General features: G+C 34.6%; 1 protein-coding gene across 6 annotated transcripts in view; it reads left to right on the forward strand.

Annotated features, from left to right (window-relative positions):
- LOC136030000 (uncharacterized) overlaps positions 1-17,002 on the forward strand; it is a 169,334-nt gene that overhangs the window by 117,351 nt on the left and 34,981 nt on the right. For all 6 annotated transcript variants that reach the window (XM_065708602.1, XM_065708607.1, XM_065708606.1 and 3 more), the window contains 2 exons: positions 7,470-7,503; positions 10,312-10,413. In XM_065708602.1, coding sequence (XP_065564674.1) covers positions 7,470-7,503; positions 10,312-10,413 — 136 coding nt within the window. The remainder of the gene's footprint in view (positions 1-7,469; positions 7,504-10,311; positions 10,414-17,002) is intronic.

The following is a 17,002-nucleotide window of genomic DNA, read 5'->3' on the forward strand; positions in this document are numbered from 1 at the left end:
TTTTTACGATTGTTTTTATTAGTAAAAGGTATACATAACTTATAAATTAGCTTACGTAACGAAATTTTGTATTCTCATGTTTTTATTACATATATGAGGGGGTTCGCCCCCTCGTCATTACCTCGCTCTTTACACTAAAGCTTAAATTGTGTCCCAATTCATTAAGAATGACCCCTGAATCACAAAAGCCGTAGAATAAATAGTTGAAATTACTAAAAATACTTTAGTGTAAAGAGCGAGGTATTAGGAGGAGGTGAGCCCCTCATAAGCATAATAATTTCTGTTCGTTTAAGTTTTAATGCAGCTACTTACTTCCAGTTGAAATTTTGAAAAATACAAAATTGCAAATACAAAATTCCACATTTTTATAGATAGGAGCTTGAAATTTCTATAACAGGGTTTTCTGATATGCTGAATCTGAAGGTGTGATTTTTGTTAATATAATATGACTTTTAGAGGTATTTCCCCCTATTTTCTAAAATAAGGCAAATTTTCTCAGGCTCGTAACTTTTGATGGGTAAGAATAAACTTGATAAAACTTAAATATTTAAAATCAGCATTAAAATATGACTTTTGATGTAGCTATAGGTATCAAAATTCCAGTTTTTAGAGTTTTGGTTACTATTGAGCCGGGTCGCTCCTTACTACAGTTCGTTACCACGAACTGTTTGATTAATTCTTCATCTTATTTGAATTTACTACTCCCTCCACTTGATTAATGGCTAATTCCGAGAATGGAACAAAATTTTTCAATTGTCCAGTTCTTACCATTTTTGTCGGATAATTGGGTTGGACTGAAGAAGATTTTTGCAGCGAAAAGTAACTCCGAGCTTTCTTGCGTAGGAGGCTCTCAGCCAATCAAGGTGGTTGTTCCAATAGTATCGGCTGAGAAATGAATTCCCAGTAGACGAAGCTCGTCGAGTATCTTTATAGTTTCATTTTTGAAAATGATACTGGGATGTTCACGCGGTACCTTTGGTCGGGTAATAAGAAGCTCCTTTATTTTCGACGCATTAAAGTTTATCATCCATGTATCAGACGATTTTTCGATTCTATAAGGATTCATCCGTAGGGAAAGGAATAGCTCGTGTTGAGTCTTTTTGTTTTGGGATGGCTCAGCGTGTCGTGGTATCGTCGGCAAAGATATTCAGAGGGCTCGAACACGTGTCTCCCATGTCATTTATGAAGATAGGGAAGAGTGTAGGTTCCAAGACATTGTCCTGAGGAGCCCTTACTTTAACTTAATATTTGCTGGAAATAAACTCGTCAAGGATAACCCCAGTGAACGATCTGAAAGAAAGCTCTCAATAACTCTTAACAGACATCTATGAACACCGTACGCATGAAGTTTCTTTAGCAGGTCACGGTGCCATATTCTGTCAGAAGGTTTGGCATTTTCGAATGACCATAGCCAAATTTCATACCCCATTGCCAGAAGTTCAATCCACTCCTGATGCTGGGTCGCTAAACAGTCTAATGTTGAGCGTTTCTTCCGCAACCTGCATCAGCGATCGCAAAGAAAGTCATTTGATTCCAGGAACTGTTGGAAATTCGTATTAGAAATGCTCTCATAGACTTTGCCAGCCCAGGAGAGTAGGCTAATAGGCCTATAGAAGCCCACCCTCGTTGGATTGCCATGTGGCTTAAGGGAAGGTATAATATGGGTAGATTTCCATGATATTGGAAAGGTTTTGGAGCAAAAGCATATCCAAAAAAGCAATGACAATGGTCCAGCTAGTTCGGTGCTTCAGGATTTGAAGACAACATTTGTTATGTTGTCAGAACCTGTGGCTTTGGTCACTTCAAAATGGTGCGAAATGCAAAGTATGTTAGTTAGGAGTAGAAAAATTCCCATGATCCAGAACAGTAAAGGTTTGGTTCGAGAAATTTGGTTGGTACTTCTCTACTGTCTTCATCCAGATTCGAAAATTCGGCAAAAGCCTAAACAAGAGCTTCAGCCTTTTCCTTTGGATTGTGTACCACAGTCCTGTTTATCTCTAAAGAATGAAGTAGAATCCCCTTGGACGATGGTAAAGCCTCCTTGACAACTCTGCCCCAACTCTTTGCTGAACCTTGCTGAACCTTGGTGGCAAACTCCTCCTTATACCAAATCCGGACTATTGAGAATGAAATACTACAAGATTCTGATACTACAAGATTCTGATAACAACTCTACAAAATCCTAAAATACTTACTTGCATCATTCCTAAAAGCGCATCAGTTATTTTTACCTCCAAGACAAATACAATATGGATTACATGCATTTTTCAATGCGTCACTCATTTTTCAACTTAATACCCGTAAATTGAATCAACTTTGACGAAATGAAGAACGGAAAAAAGCATGGGAAATGTTCTTTTTAGGCTATATACTGTTACCTCCTCCCGAATGTATGGTTGGATATCAGCTCACAAAAACATAAAAAACGGAACGGAGACAGATTTGACTCTTTTCAAAATTTCAGTGAAAATACAAAAATACTTTTTTCTTCAGAAACATCCCCCCTCCTCCCTTCTTCAAAAAAAATCTAACACGACAAAGAATCTGGTGGGGATATGTCCCTTCCCATATTTGTTTCATTGATTTTTTATTTTTTCTAAGATGTTGCCTTTGTTAGAAAGGGAAAATCTTTGACAAAATTTGGATATTTATTCGGAATTTTCGATGAAATGTATTTTTCTCCAATGAGCTTCTATTAATATTTTTCATACAGAATTTCAGGTAGACGGAGAGGGGCATTATTATTCATAAGAAAAAAAGGAAAAGATTGGAGAAGAAGTAAATCAGTTTGTTAAATTGAGGGAGGGAGCAGAGGTAAACCGAAAGACTCTATGTGTATCCAGTCATCGAAATCATAAGGGTGGGGTAAATCATTTGTAAAGACTTGACTTGACTACGTGGCTGAAACAATCGTGACCTCTACAAGAGGGTTCTCTGATGATTAAATACATTGTATAAATATGTCAAGATACATTAAAACATTATATATTAAAGGAAAAGAGAAATACCGTGTTTGTCATTTCAAATCGATGAAAACGAAACTCATGACAGCACTTGACAACCCTCTCCCCTAAAAAATTTCCTGATGAGGCTCATGATATGGGTGTCACGCCTGGCCTTTTCCACCTCTGTGCTGACATATTTTGAATATTTTACTACATAGAGAAAAGGTTGTTGTGAAAAAAGTGGCACTACTTCTCCCATCCCCAGAACCCATAATGCAGGGGTACATCGAAATGTTCCTTGGAATCAAGATGTCGATTTCTGCATAATAACTCATTCAAACTTAAACATCATTGTATTTTAGGAAATATGAAGCAAATCAGTTTGTTAAATGAAGCTTTATACTAAATGTCAGAGAAAAATATACAACAAAAAAGGGGGGTATCACCCCGCAACACCCTTCTTCAGAGTTAGCTTAAATGAAGGGAGAAATTGACTCATCCCCAAATCATAGTTTGGTGCCACAAAAGGACAGTAAAAAGACCCTCATCTGGCTCAGTATTTTCGGTTACTTAAAAAGGCCACTAGGGCTTTTAATTTTTGTTCGAGATAACCCTCTCCCAATCTTCTTGAATCATCGATTTAACAGTATTACCCTTGGGAAAAATAATAACAACAACAAACAGACAAATCAATAAACACCTATCCATGATCATTCTTCTTGGAAAAAAAAACATGCAAAATTCCACATTCTTGCGAATAGGAGATGGGAACCTTTACAGAGTGCTTCTCCAACATGGTGAATGTAATAATGGGATTTTCGTTAGAATTACTTACCTTTTTGAGGGTCGATGTTTTCCACCATCTTCGAAAACCAGGCAAATTTTCTCGGGGTCTTTGATTTTGACAGTTAAATTTAAATTTAATGAATTTATCTATTTGAAATCAGCATTAAAAGCTATTTTTATGCCTTAGTTGCCATTGAATTTCTTTTTTGGAGTTTCAGTTACTATTAACCCTTATCTACAGTTCGTTCCATGAAGAGCTTGATTCTGTTTTCTTTCTTTTAAAGCCAAAATTCTTATACCAAATAGTTCACAGAAATACCCCATTCCTTAAAAAGCAAAAGCGTTTGCCCCTGGGCTCACAAGGGTTTCAACAAGTAATAAATATAATTTTCTATATATTAATATATGTGAAAACTAGGATCGGAAAATAGATTGCGCCTTATATAGCACAGATATCAAACTGGTCTAAGGCATAACAGCATATTTGAAAAATGTCGGTAGGTTAAGGAAAATGAATTTTAAAATCTTGTTATCAATCTATTTTGCTCCAATTTCGCTCCCGCTCCAATCTATTTTGCGCTCCTCGCTCCCTTATATTTTTAGATTCTTGAGGAAAAAATATTTTAATTTAATAATAAAAATATTGATTAAGAATGGAGTGGTAGTCTCACACTATTTGGGTCTAGGATTGTTATTCTGTTAAAGAGAACGGCATACTTCTTCTTAGAAAAACTAGTTTTTAATGAAATTTATTTTTCAACTGTACAGTGTCGTTTGAGATAACAAGATAAAAAAATTCTTTAAATTGCAGCTTATGCTCCTAATGAAGTTAATAAAATCAATCATATTTTAAACAATGTTACGAGCCCCCTCTGAGAGGAATTGTACAAAACCAAACACTTATAGCTGGTTATTTTTAGGCTATTTTAAAGACGAGTTTAAAAGCAAAATTATATTCATTATTTTGACTTTTGAGTCTCGCTACCAAGTTTCGTATTATGTTTCAAACTTTCTGTTGTACCCTATCACCTGTTTCCGTTGTTTTATTTATGCAAGGGGAAGTACACAAGAGGGGGGATTTTTAAGTTTTTTTTCGGAGATAACTGAAGATTAAAAAGTGGTCAAAAATGGCTCAAAAATAACTTATTTGGTAAACTCTCAAAAAGGTGAATAAACATAGTACAAAAAATGGTTAAAAAACGAGCTAAAAAGTCAGTGAGTTAAGGGAAACAGGCTTACAAAAAGTCAAATGTACTAGAACATGTTCATTCCCTCCTTTCCTACACTGTCTTATCTTTATATACCATTCATATAGATTTATTTTTGGTCCATCCTCTTTACGTCTAATGTATATGTAGTCGTATACATTTTGTCTTTGATTTTCTATGTGACATTAGTCGACCTGTCTTCGACTCATAAGACGCAACAGAGCCAAATACACTTTATATTTGATATGGCAACTGGTTGTTGCTGTTTTTATGGGCTGTCTATTTTTTTATTTTTTACGGATTCTTGAAGTTGAAGACATTTTTATCTATGGCTGTTGAAAAACATTGAATATTTTCTTTCTTATTCCTTCCTATTTCAAGTTAGAAAGATACTAGATACAAAAATTTTGCATATCTTCTAGCAATTCGTATTTTAATGAAGTCTCCTTATCCTAACAAGGAAACGAAAATTTTCGAGAAATAGACTTGCATTTGTCAATGTTTATTAAGAAGTATCTTAATGTTGCAAAGGTCCGACATTAAGAAAAGGTTGTGTTAACAAAGGTCGTTGTTTTGGAAAAACAAAGATTATTGTTGTAGAAAAACAAATGAAAAATTGTAGGGGAAATAAGTTGCGAGAACAAAATATTGTGGGAGAAAAGGTTGTATATGTAAGAAAAAGGAAAGATTAGGAAGGAAAAATGTTAGTTGTTGGGTTAAATAAAGCGTTTTGATTTTGGAAAACAAAGGTTGTGGTTTTAGCTAGCCATAGGTTGCGATGGTACGAAAACAAAGAATAGGTTGTGAGGAAAAAAGGTAGTAGATGACAACAATTGTATTTTTGGGAAAGATGTTTCTGGGAAAAAAGAGACAAATTTGGGGGATAGGTTATGAGAAAAAGGTTGTGTTTGTAGAAAAAAAAGATTATTGTAGAGGTATAAAAAAGGAATACGGTTTTGGGAAAAACAATGGTGGGAAAAGTAAGGAATCTGGTTGTAGGAAAATAAAAGAAAGTTGAGGCAAACACCTTGGAATATAGACATTTACCACGATTACAACAGAGTAATTTTCAAAAATAAGTTTAACCCCAACCAGATGAAATCCCCATCTGATGCTTAATATGCCCCTTTCTTTAGTAGTAGTTCGAATAAGATCACGATATAAATCACGATGTAGGACAGTAAATGAACAGGGCAATGGACCAAAGAAAATAGGAAACTGAAGAGAATCAGATATTTCTGTTAAGTCAATTAAAATAGCTATCCTTTATAAATCATGAGCTGAACCAAAATTTTCGTATTTTACCAGAACAATAAAACTGCAAATAGCGCTATGTTTATGAGAAAGTTGTATCAGTGAATTCAGCATGTCCACGAGTTTCACCATAAACGTTTTCACCAATATCCTAGGAAATCAAAAACGTCGTGTTCCCCTGCTATAAGATCGTTCATAAAGCTAATTTTTACGGTACTTATGTCTTACACCCACCACACTCAAGAAGTGAAGTTAGGTTAGCCTTAATGAAATATACCTAAATATGATGAAAATATAATACTTTAGTAATAAAATTATGGAAATTACAGCAGAGAATTATGGAAATCTGGCCGCCTAGAACGCATAATTTCAAGTGGTATTTAAATTGCTTCTAATCTAACCTGACCAAAATACCAACTCTATACATGAAATATTTGATTGAAATATAGATACGTTGCAGTTTATCTCTCTCACAATAAGCTGATTATCACCGAGTATATACTGAAACACAAAAAGAAACCAGTTCTGCTCATACCAAGAGCGTGAGTGTGGTGGCTATAAGACATACGCACTATTTTTACAACTGTTTACGCTTTGTCTTCATCGCCACTCAGTCTTGAAAGTTAGAGAGGATTCATGTATTTTTCGGTTTTGGTTAAAGTTAAAAGATGTTTCGTAAAAAGTGACCTTAGTGTGAAGGTGGCCTTAGCTGTTTATTTATACAATAAATAGTTGGCCTTACCAAAAGATATGGATTTTCAAGTCAGGTTATGACAATGCACTTAAAGCTAGTTTTTCTGCTGACAAATAAAAAAGTTTGTAGAAACTCCTATTTTGTTCGAGAGGTGATGTAAATTTGTTAAGTAAAGAAACGTTCTAAACATGAAAAGTTGTTTTGGAAAAGAAATAACCATAAACTTGGGTTGTCTTTTTTTTCCTATAAGAGCAATACATCTTTATTAGCGATCAGCGTATTTTAGCTGAATGCAAAATATTTTCTTATCGTACACTATTGTAACAGTATCATTTGGACACTAAAGACTACACTCATAATATTTTGGTAGAATACTTACTCCAGGAAGGGAGGAAATTTTTAAGAATATCCCCGAAAAAATCCTTCCTTCTAAGGATTCGAGTAAAAAATCCAGAAATTCTGAAAAAATAAATCAAATTTTGTACAAAAAAAACAACTTTCAAAAAAAATCCAGATGCTTGACCTTGAAACACGCTGCAATGACCACCTGTGTATTTTTAAAGTTCAGCAATTCTCTTCTAGGGCGAGCACGGACTTACCGAGGACCAAGTCTCAGGTAAGCAAATTCCCCTTTTTGCCCGTTTTTCTTGCATCAATTTCAAAAGTAGTGTCTTTGTGGGTCTGCATTCTACTATTAAATTCTTTATTCTCCCTCTTGACATTAAATTTAGTTTAACACTGTCCACGTTTTACGCGTCAAAGCTAGCTTGGTCCAACCCCGGGGTACATAAAGTGAGATTAGTAGCATGGCCTAAGTAAATAATTCACTTAGAGACTTAGGTCCTTGTTTTATTTGACTCTTGGTCTGAAGATCTTTTTAAAAACAAGTCATTTTCATTTTAATCAAGATACTAATAGAATTAATACCAAGTTTTTGAACCAAAGTGCTTTAATTTATTAATTAATCTATAAAAAAATTAACTAATATATAATTTATAATCAGAATATTACTTAATTTCTAATTAATTGAAAATAGCCTCAGTGAAAATTTGGCCACACTTACCCCGGAAAAATTTAATTGCCGTATCCTTGGTCTGTAATGACTATCGTACTGAATGAATGATTGAATAAGTTTTTTAAGTTCAAGTTCAAGTTTTTATTTCAACATTCACAAATACATAAATAAAATACAACACTTTCGTGCTGGGGAAAACCTATGAGGGTTTTTATTCGCGCGAAAGTTCACATATCTACTTACCTAAAAAAACAAATCCAATCTTTCTTACTCATTAATACACAAGTCTCCCTCCCCCCTTTCATTCCTCCCAACCCCACCTTACCCTCCTGCCCACCCTTACCTCCCTAGCCCAACCGTACTTCCCTAGCCCACCCTCACCGCCCTAGCCCCACCCTTACCTCCCAAACCCACCCTTCTTCACCTAAACACCCTACCACCCATAGTGAAATTCAACATTTACCCCCCCCCCCCAAAAAAAAATCTTTTAATTTCTTTTTAAACTGAGGTACCTTGAGCGAATGCAGCTACCAGAACGAAGGTGGAAAAGGTAAGGCTAGCCATCATGAGCCTTGCTGGGATACTTGGAATAGTTGGTGCTTGATAACTTTTCAATAAGACCCTTAAATGATCTGCATTTTTCTTCCTTTTTGTGTGTGTGTATGCCTGAAAAATACTTTTTACCGTTTTCAGTGTTCAGTATTTAGTTTTTGACTTGTAATCAAATTTTACACACTCGTTATTTTAAACTGAGACCAGAAACACACTGGGGAGCTAGACTTTAAACTATGGTTGACACAAACTTAGAAATACATTATTTATTTATTTATTTTATCGGGGTTTTGAATATCAATGCTTTGAGGGGCTAATATTTTTTGAGCTTCAAAAGTGGGCTAGACTTAAGTTACACACTAATTTTTAATAGGAAGGATTCAAACTAATCTAAGGTATATATTAAACCTATACAGCATCGTCGCGAGAAGCTTGCAGTCCAAGCTCAAACTTAATAACAATGAAGAAAAAACAGCAGCAATTTAAATAATATTAAATTACTTTGGGGGAAATTATCGCTTTATTTCGAATGCAGATACTCGGAATAACTTTAGTACACATGACATCAAAGCAGTTGCCTTCTTTTTGATATTGCAAGTCTAAACTCTTTTTTTTTTTAACACAAGTGGCTTTCTTAAAATTATTAGAATAAAAGTAAAAAGAATAGTAATAATTGGATTAACTGGAATTTCAAAATAATGAAAATTTGAGAAATGTCATGTTTGAAAGAAAGATACTTGGTGCTATAGGTTATTTTATTGCTTCCAGTACACTTTCGGGTAGGTATTCATAATTGTTAAGTTTAAAAAAATAACTTTGGGCTTTATATATATATATATATATATATATATATATATATATATATATATATATATATATATATATATATATATATATATATATATATATATATATATATATATATATATATATATATATATATATATATATATATATATATATATATATATATTTATACATATATATATATTTATACATATATATATATATATATATATATATATATATATATATATATATATATATATATATATATATATATATATATATATATATATATATATATATATATATATATATATATATTTAAGACGGCCTTAGGAAATTAATACACATTAAAAAGGGATGAACGTGATTTTTTTTTAAAGATTTTCAGCTTTTTCGATGGTCTAAGAAACTGGTTAGCTGTACTCCAAACAGAAAGTTTACAATGCAGTCTTTAAAAAAACTGTTTACAGACAAGATACTTCCGAACTCTTGAACTCCTACAGTTTCTTTAAGGTGCCTCTAATATTTCTATTTAAGGGGGCTTATTAGCCTAAGGGTCTTATAAGCTCTTGATCCGATTTGGATATCTGCATAGTATAAATAAACTTCTACTGGTGAAGACATCCATAGACGTAAATAGAAACTCCGGAGATAAATAATTCTGACCTGAATGGTATTTAGCCCCATTTTAAAATCGGGAGCCTACAAAATCAGGAATCGGGATTCTGATTTAGTCTGTACAGAAACTAGAACAAGTGGGGTGGTATAAAGTTAAGGTCATGGGCTGCATTTAAATTTTATAGCGTCACTTTTGACTGGTTGGTCATTTTATATTATATACTAGTAAGACTACTCGAAATAATAGTCATTATTTCGAATGAATCAGCTACTCGAATGAATCTGCTATAAATGACTATTTTTTCTCTTAATCAAGAATTTTAAAACGCTTTTTTAATACCTGTTGCGAAGGATCGAGGTTTGTTCTTTACTAGATTGCAACTACCGCTTCAACCATGAAAGAAAGTTAGTTTGAAGTATTCTACTAAAATACTTGTTCTCTATTTTCAGACTTTAAAGAGGCGTTCATGTTGATGGACAAGGATGAAGATGGGGTAATAGACTCGTCAGAATTGGCACTAGTGTTACGTTTTCTTGGTCAGCGACCTTCAGGTATGGCTATAAATTTCAAAGAACAATGTTTTTCATTCTTTCAAAATAATTAAAAAACCATTAATCGATCATTAAACTTCATAGTGTGTTAATAGATAGCAGTTGTGGTTCTGGACTCTTTTGCACCCGGGACAAAATCTTATTAGCAGCCCTTCCCCTGTCTCTCAAATATTTTCAAGTCAAACTTAAACAAAATTTTCATTTATCAGTAAAATTTTTCATTTGTTTAAATCGGATTTTTCTTACTTTCTATGAGAAAAGATAGGCTATGGGGAAACTAATAGTTTCGGATTCAATTTGCTTCTACCTACTACCAACTGTGTCCCCTGTTAATTTTTTAAGACAATGAAATTTCAAAAATTATGAAATGGTTATTTATTTAAGAATTAACGACGCTTCTTGACTACTAAGGTCCTTGCGTCGGCCCTGCACTGCATTCCTGCAGCGTGATTCGATCTCTGGATCCCGTATTACCAAGCTAAGGTCAAATCCACTGCGCCACCACAGGACCTAAAAAATTTGGCAGCGGTGGGATACGAACCCACGCCTCCGAAGAGACTGGTTATGAAATGGTTAACAATGTTAAATTATGTATTTGAAATTTCGGGCCCCTAGAATTTCTGCGCCCAGGTCAAGTGCCCCCACTGTCTCCCCTCCCCCTAAAATTGCCTCTAGTTCTTCAACTTTATAATTAATTTATCATTTTCCCATTTATTTATCGCATTAATTAATTTATTATATTAATATATTAATAATTAGTTATGATAGTTATAACTTATAACTGCTTAGTTAAAAAATTAATTTTTCTCTTCATTATTGTTTTTTTTTAATCACGTGTTATATGGAGGACTGTATTTAGCTGACGAACATAATTTTTTGGCCACCCCCCCCCCCAAAAAAAAAAAACTTTTAGTGGATTTAAATCAATTTTTTCAGTGAGTTTTCAGCCATTGCTTGGGTATAGAAAAATTAAAACTTGCCACCAGAAACTGAAAGCAAGTTTGTGACAAAATAAACAAGTTAAATATTTCTAACTTGGTTGTTTAACACGATGAAAAAAAAATCTAGGGGAAGACAAAGCTCCTGTTTTTTGTTTTTTCACCAAACGCAAATTATTTTTTGATCTGTCATTTGTCCCTCTTCTACCGCCTCCGATTTCACTCGACTAAACTGAATGGAGAAGTCCAAGTTAATAGAATTCTGTACTTTGTAATGCTTACTAAAAGAAATAATGTACTCAACAAAGTATAAAATAATAACTCCCACTTGACCCAGCTCAATAGAGCCAAGATCTTTTATAAAATAAATAGCAAAAACTCATCTTGCTAATATTCCTGTTTCATATGAGTTTGTCTGGTTTTTCCTTGTTTTTTTTTTTTCTTTCTTTTTCATTTGACCTCAAAGTGGAAAGTGAATATTTGGACATGGTATTTTTCTTGGTGTCATAAATTTTTTACGTATTTATAATATTTAATTTGAGCTGAAATTATATTCAAACAATTTTATTCAAAGCTCAACTGATTTAATAATAGTAGTCTGTAAGCATCCTAAATGAAAGTGTCAATGTTGAGAAGACTAAGTCGCTATGGCTAATTGAAATTGATGGTGAAAAGGTGATGTTGATTAACGAGAAGAGTGATCAAGTGTACAGCTTCACTTACCTAGGCAGTACTATTAGTAAAGACGGTGGATGCAGTAAATTAAAAGTAGTCTTAAAAGTAGAATAGCCAAGTCCGAGGTTGTTTCTCACAGTTGAAAAAAGTTTGGAAGGAAAGGATGATAAGTCTGCAAACCCAGATTAGAATTTTAGAAGCTACAATCACGACACTGGTCAAATATGGTTCTGAAGTGTGGGCACTCCAAAAAGCGGCGGAAGATTTGCAGATTTTTTCCACAAGAATTGTCTACGGATTGTTTTGGTACCTGACTGACTGACCGTATCTAAAATATTCGGCTGTCAGAAAAGTGTGGTTGAATCCCATTTACTAGTGTTAGAATGGGAGAAAGGTTGAGATGACTAGGACACACTCTGCGGACGAAGGATCACATATTGCCGAAGATTGTTCTTGTCGGCCAACCACCTAGGGCCGAAAGAGAAGTAGGTCATCATAAGTCGGGGTTCTGAAGTGTGGGCACTCCGAAAAGCGGCGTAAGATTTGCAGATGTTTTCCACAAGAATTGTCTACGGATTGTTTGGTACCTGACTGACTCACCGTATCTAAAATATTCGGCTGTCAGAAAAGTGTGGTTGAATCCCATTTACTAGTGCTAGGATGGGAGAAAGGTAACTAGGACACACTCTGCGGACGAAGGATCACATATTGCCGAAGATTGTTCTTGTCGGCCAACCACCTAGGGCCGAAAGAGAAGTAGGTCATCATAAGTCGGGGTTCTGAAGTGTGGGCACTCCGAAAAGCGGCGTAAGATTTGCAGATGTTTTCCACAAGAATTGTCTACGGATTGTTTGGTACCTGACTGACTGACCGTATCTAAAATATTCGGCTGTCAGAAAAGTGTGGTTGAATCCCATTTACTAGTGCTAGAATGGGAGAAAGGTTGAGATGACTAGGACACACTCTGCGGACGAAGGATCACACACTGCCGAATATTGTTCTTGTCGGCCAACCACCTAGGGCCGAACGAGAAGTAGGTCATCATTGGTCGGGGTGGGACGATGTAATAAGGAAACATTTGAAGGAAACGGGAAATTCCTTGGAGGGGGTAAAGAGGGAAGCTTTGAATAGATTTCGATGTAGGAGGAGCATGCGTAGATTTGTTGGCCTCAGATGGCTTGATGCTGTAGTGAGTTGTTAGTAGTAGTGGTATTATTATTCCCTCCGGATAGAGTTAATACATAAAATGAACTGTTGTTGCTTTTTTTATACAAAGTTCAAAAGGCAACAAAATGTTTTTATGTAAATAAATAGGTGTTTCTAAATAAAAATAGAAGTAAAAATGGACAATGATTTCGCTAAGACATACTTGTGTTGCTTTTTTTCCTGGCCTTTCAGTGCATCAACAAGTATATTACTTATACTACTACCAGCAACTTCTTCTAGGACTAGGTGGCCTGAGGCCAACTTAGCAGTGTACACTTCTGCTCCGCCCCAATATATTCATACCGCCAATCACTACTCCCTCTCGTAAAATTCAATCTTCATTTAAATTCTTTTTATGAACTTTTCCCTCCCCATTCAAGAGTGTCCTGCTTTTCACTTGGTCCTAGATGGATGGCCAAAATGTACAATTCTTGGGAAATTTTCATTATTCATCCAAAAAAGTTGATCTAGCCTCCTTTTTCTTTCTTGAAAGTGCAATTGAACCATGCTTTTTTATAGATCCTAATGTTTGATTTGCGGTCGGTTGAACTGAAAAAGATCCTTAGACAATTTCACCCCCAGTTTGTCTGACACATCTGTTGAGCTTTCATTTGAACGAATGAACTGGTGGCTTTAATGGAAAAAGATGGGTAGTAGAGGTGGTTGCGGCGATGATTGAGAAGGAGTTTTTTAAAGATGAAGATGGAGTTACTAGGTTTGGGAAGTAGGGTTGTGATGATAGTGGTGGACATTATAGTGGTTTTGTTTCTAAATCACAAAACTGTCGACATTCGTTGCGAAAACATTTGACATCCAAAAAAGTAGTTAATCATGAAAGTAATTTGAAAGAAATTACATGATGTGGCAATAAGGGAAGAACACCTTGAAGAAAGACCTCATGACCTCAATAAAATCTAAAGTGGCGAATATAGGACTTCCAAAATCTATATTTAACTGTTTAGTGTTCTTACTCAAATAACTACTTGTCGTTGGTTCATTGTTAGATTCGTATCTGACCTTGAATCCTTTTCCATTGGTCTCACTCTTTACTTTCATTAAAAAGTGCTGACTTCAACTTCAGACAGCTTTTAATTTGATAATCTCGATTTCTCTCCAATTACTAGTCTACTTTACTAATTGCACTTAGTTCTTGGCTAGCTTGCATCGAAATAGCAAAAGTACACCCCTCCTATTTTATTTCTCTTTAATCCGATTGGAGTTTTGTTGACGTGCTCGGGAAATTTTGACCAAAGTTCATGAACCTGCATGGTGGAAGCTATGCAATACACTAATACTAAAAATAAATTTATTTACTAGTAGTGGCATCAATTCACAAATATTTAGGGGGTGTGGTAAGAATTTTTTTAATGAAGATGCAAAAAAGATATTTTTCAAAATAAGGTGGGCATTTTTTCTTTTTATTTTCGTTTTTCTTAAACAAAAATACCACGAAAAAGGTGTTTTTTAAAATCTAGTTATGTGACACCTCATCCCCCACAATTCGTGCCTCAACGACTAGCTGTGGGGAAAAAATTAGCAATTATAAGCTAATGAATTCTGAAAGCAGTATTCTATACCAAGTGTATAGAAGGTATAGAAGGGTATAGTATTCTATACCAAGTGTATTTCTGGTGCAATTTTTATGTTAAAAAAGGAAAATGTCCCTCTAGTTATAACCCTATCATCCACAGTAGTGTGGATTCGGCAGAGAAGAGAGTAACTCCCGTGTATCACTTCTTGCTTTACTAGGTATAATTAAAAAAAAAAAACTTTCCAAAAAAAAAGTTTTTCAAAGAGAAGGAAAGGCCATATCAACAGTTCGTGATAACGAACTGTGGTAAGCAGCGACCCGGCTCAATAGTAAACGAAACCCTAAAAAACGGAATTTTGATGCTAAAATATATATCAAAAGAATCAGATTTTTATGCTGATTTTAAATATATAAGTTTCATCAAATTTAGTCTTTGTCATCAAAAGTTATGAGCCTGAAAAAATTTGCCTTATTTTAGAAAATAGGGGAAAAAACCCATTAAAAGTCACAGAATTTTAACGAAAATCACACCATCGCATTCGACGTATCAGAGAGCCCTATAGAAAAATTTTCAAGCTCCTATCTACAAAAATGTGGAATTTCGTATTTTTTGACAGAAGACAAATCACGGGTGCGTGTTTTCTTTTTTTTTCTTTTTTCTTTTTTTTGAGGTGTCGACCTCAGAGTTTTTGTTGTCTGATCATTAACTATTTTTTACAAAATGCCTATCTCAAAATTTTTGTCGGATGGATTTGAGGATCTTCTCCTCCGATCTCTTTTGTCTCTTAAAAAGTGAACTAGAACTTTCAATTTCCTATCAAATGAGCCCCCTCTGAAGACTATACGAGCGTCACTTCCATAAGAATCATATATACCCCCGGGGCATAACTTACAACGCCAACCCACAGGCTTTACATGGTTGTGTCAACCCCAGAATTTTTGCCATTTGATATTTGAACTAATTTTAACAAAACGACTACTTTAAAATTTTTATCAGAAGGGTTCGGGGACAGAAGGGCGTGGGGGGACTGGTTGCCCTTTGATATCTTTTGACTATTAAAAAGCGAACTAGATATGTCAATTTCCTTTGAAATGAGATCCTCTGAAGTTTATGCTAGTACCCTTCCATAAGAGTCATGTATGTCCCCAGGGCATAGTTCACAACGCCTGTCCTCAGACTCTAGGGGGTTGCTCTGACTTCGTAATTTTTGTTATCTGGTCTTTGAACGATTCTTAAAAAATTATCTATCTCAAAATTTGTATTTTTTTCGGTTTTTTTGGCAAAACTCACAATCACGAAAAAAAATATTTTTGAAAACCCATGTGGAAAATGTTTAAAAAATTCATTCCCTGGTTAGAAAAAAATTTACAGTTATCTTTAGCGGCACTTGTCTGATTATATTGACTGCAAAATAAAAACTCTGTAGCAGAAGAATACGTGTTCCAATTCTTCGGGAAACAACATCAAGCTGCCAGCATGTGTTCTCTCAACTGCTGAAACCGCTTGTATAATTTTATCTAATCCTTAATTCTTTCTATTAGGCACAAACCGTGCATTTTTCGCACAAGAAGCTTATCAAGGATAATGGATAGCTTCAGAAATTTTCCGGGTGGATAAGACACGAGCCAGTAAAAATATTCTGGAGAGTGAGTGAAAAGGAAAAAAAAAAAACAACAAAAAGAAACACTTTTATTCAAAAAAATCATTTGTTTTCCCTGATTAGGTTCCTAGCCTAGGCAAATTTTATGCAGGAACATAAAACACTAACTATTGCAGACTGATGGAATTTTTTTCATCACAATCTAGTTATAACCAACAAAGTATTTGGTCACAAAAAGGCCGATACGTTAACATACTATTCACATGATGGTAAGACATCTAACCTTATTTCTTATATTGTTGTAAACCAAAGACTGACAGGATAGATACAACATACTAGGGTATATAGGATCACCATCTAGTAGTGTCTAGGGTAATCTAAAGCTTAAATTTAGGAAGACGTTGTAAAGATGGCTGGAATAATTTTAGCAAATAGTCTTGATTTCGCTGATGGTGTCTGATGGAGTAAAGTTCTTGGTGTCTGATGGGTAACTATCTTCCGGGAAGCTTTGACGCTGGCGTACTCTAGGATGATGATTTGAGAAAATTTTTCAGGAGTCATGGAATATAAATTGAAGAGTCTATAACTTCCCGTTGTACAAGAAGGATGGACTAATTTTAGCAAATAGTCTTGAATTC

This window comes from Artemia franciscana, chromosome 8 (assembly GCF_032884065.1).
Source record: "Artemia franciscana chromosome 8, ASM3288406v1, whole genome shotgun sequence".
Classification (NCBI taxonomy): domain Eukaryota; kingdom Metazoa; phylum Arthropoda; class Branchiopoda; order Anostraca; family Artemiidae; genus Artemia; species Artemia franciscana.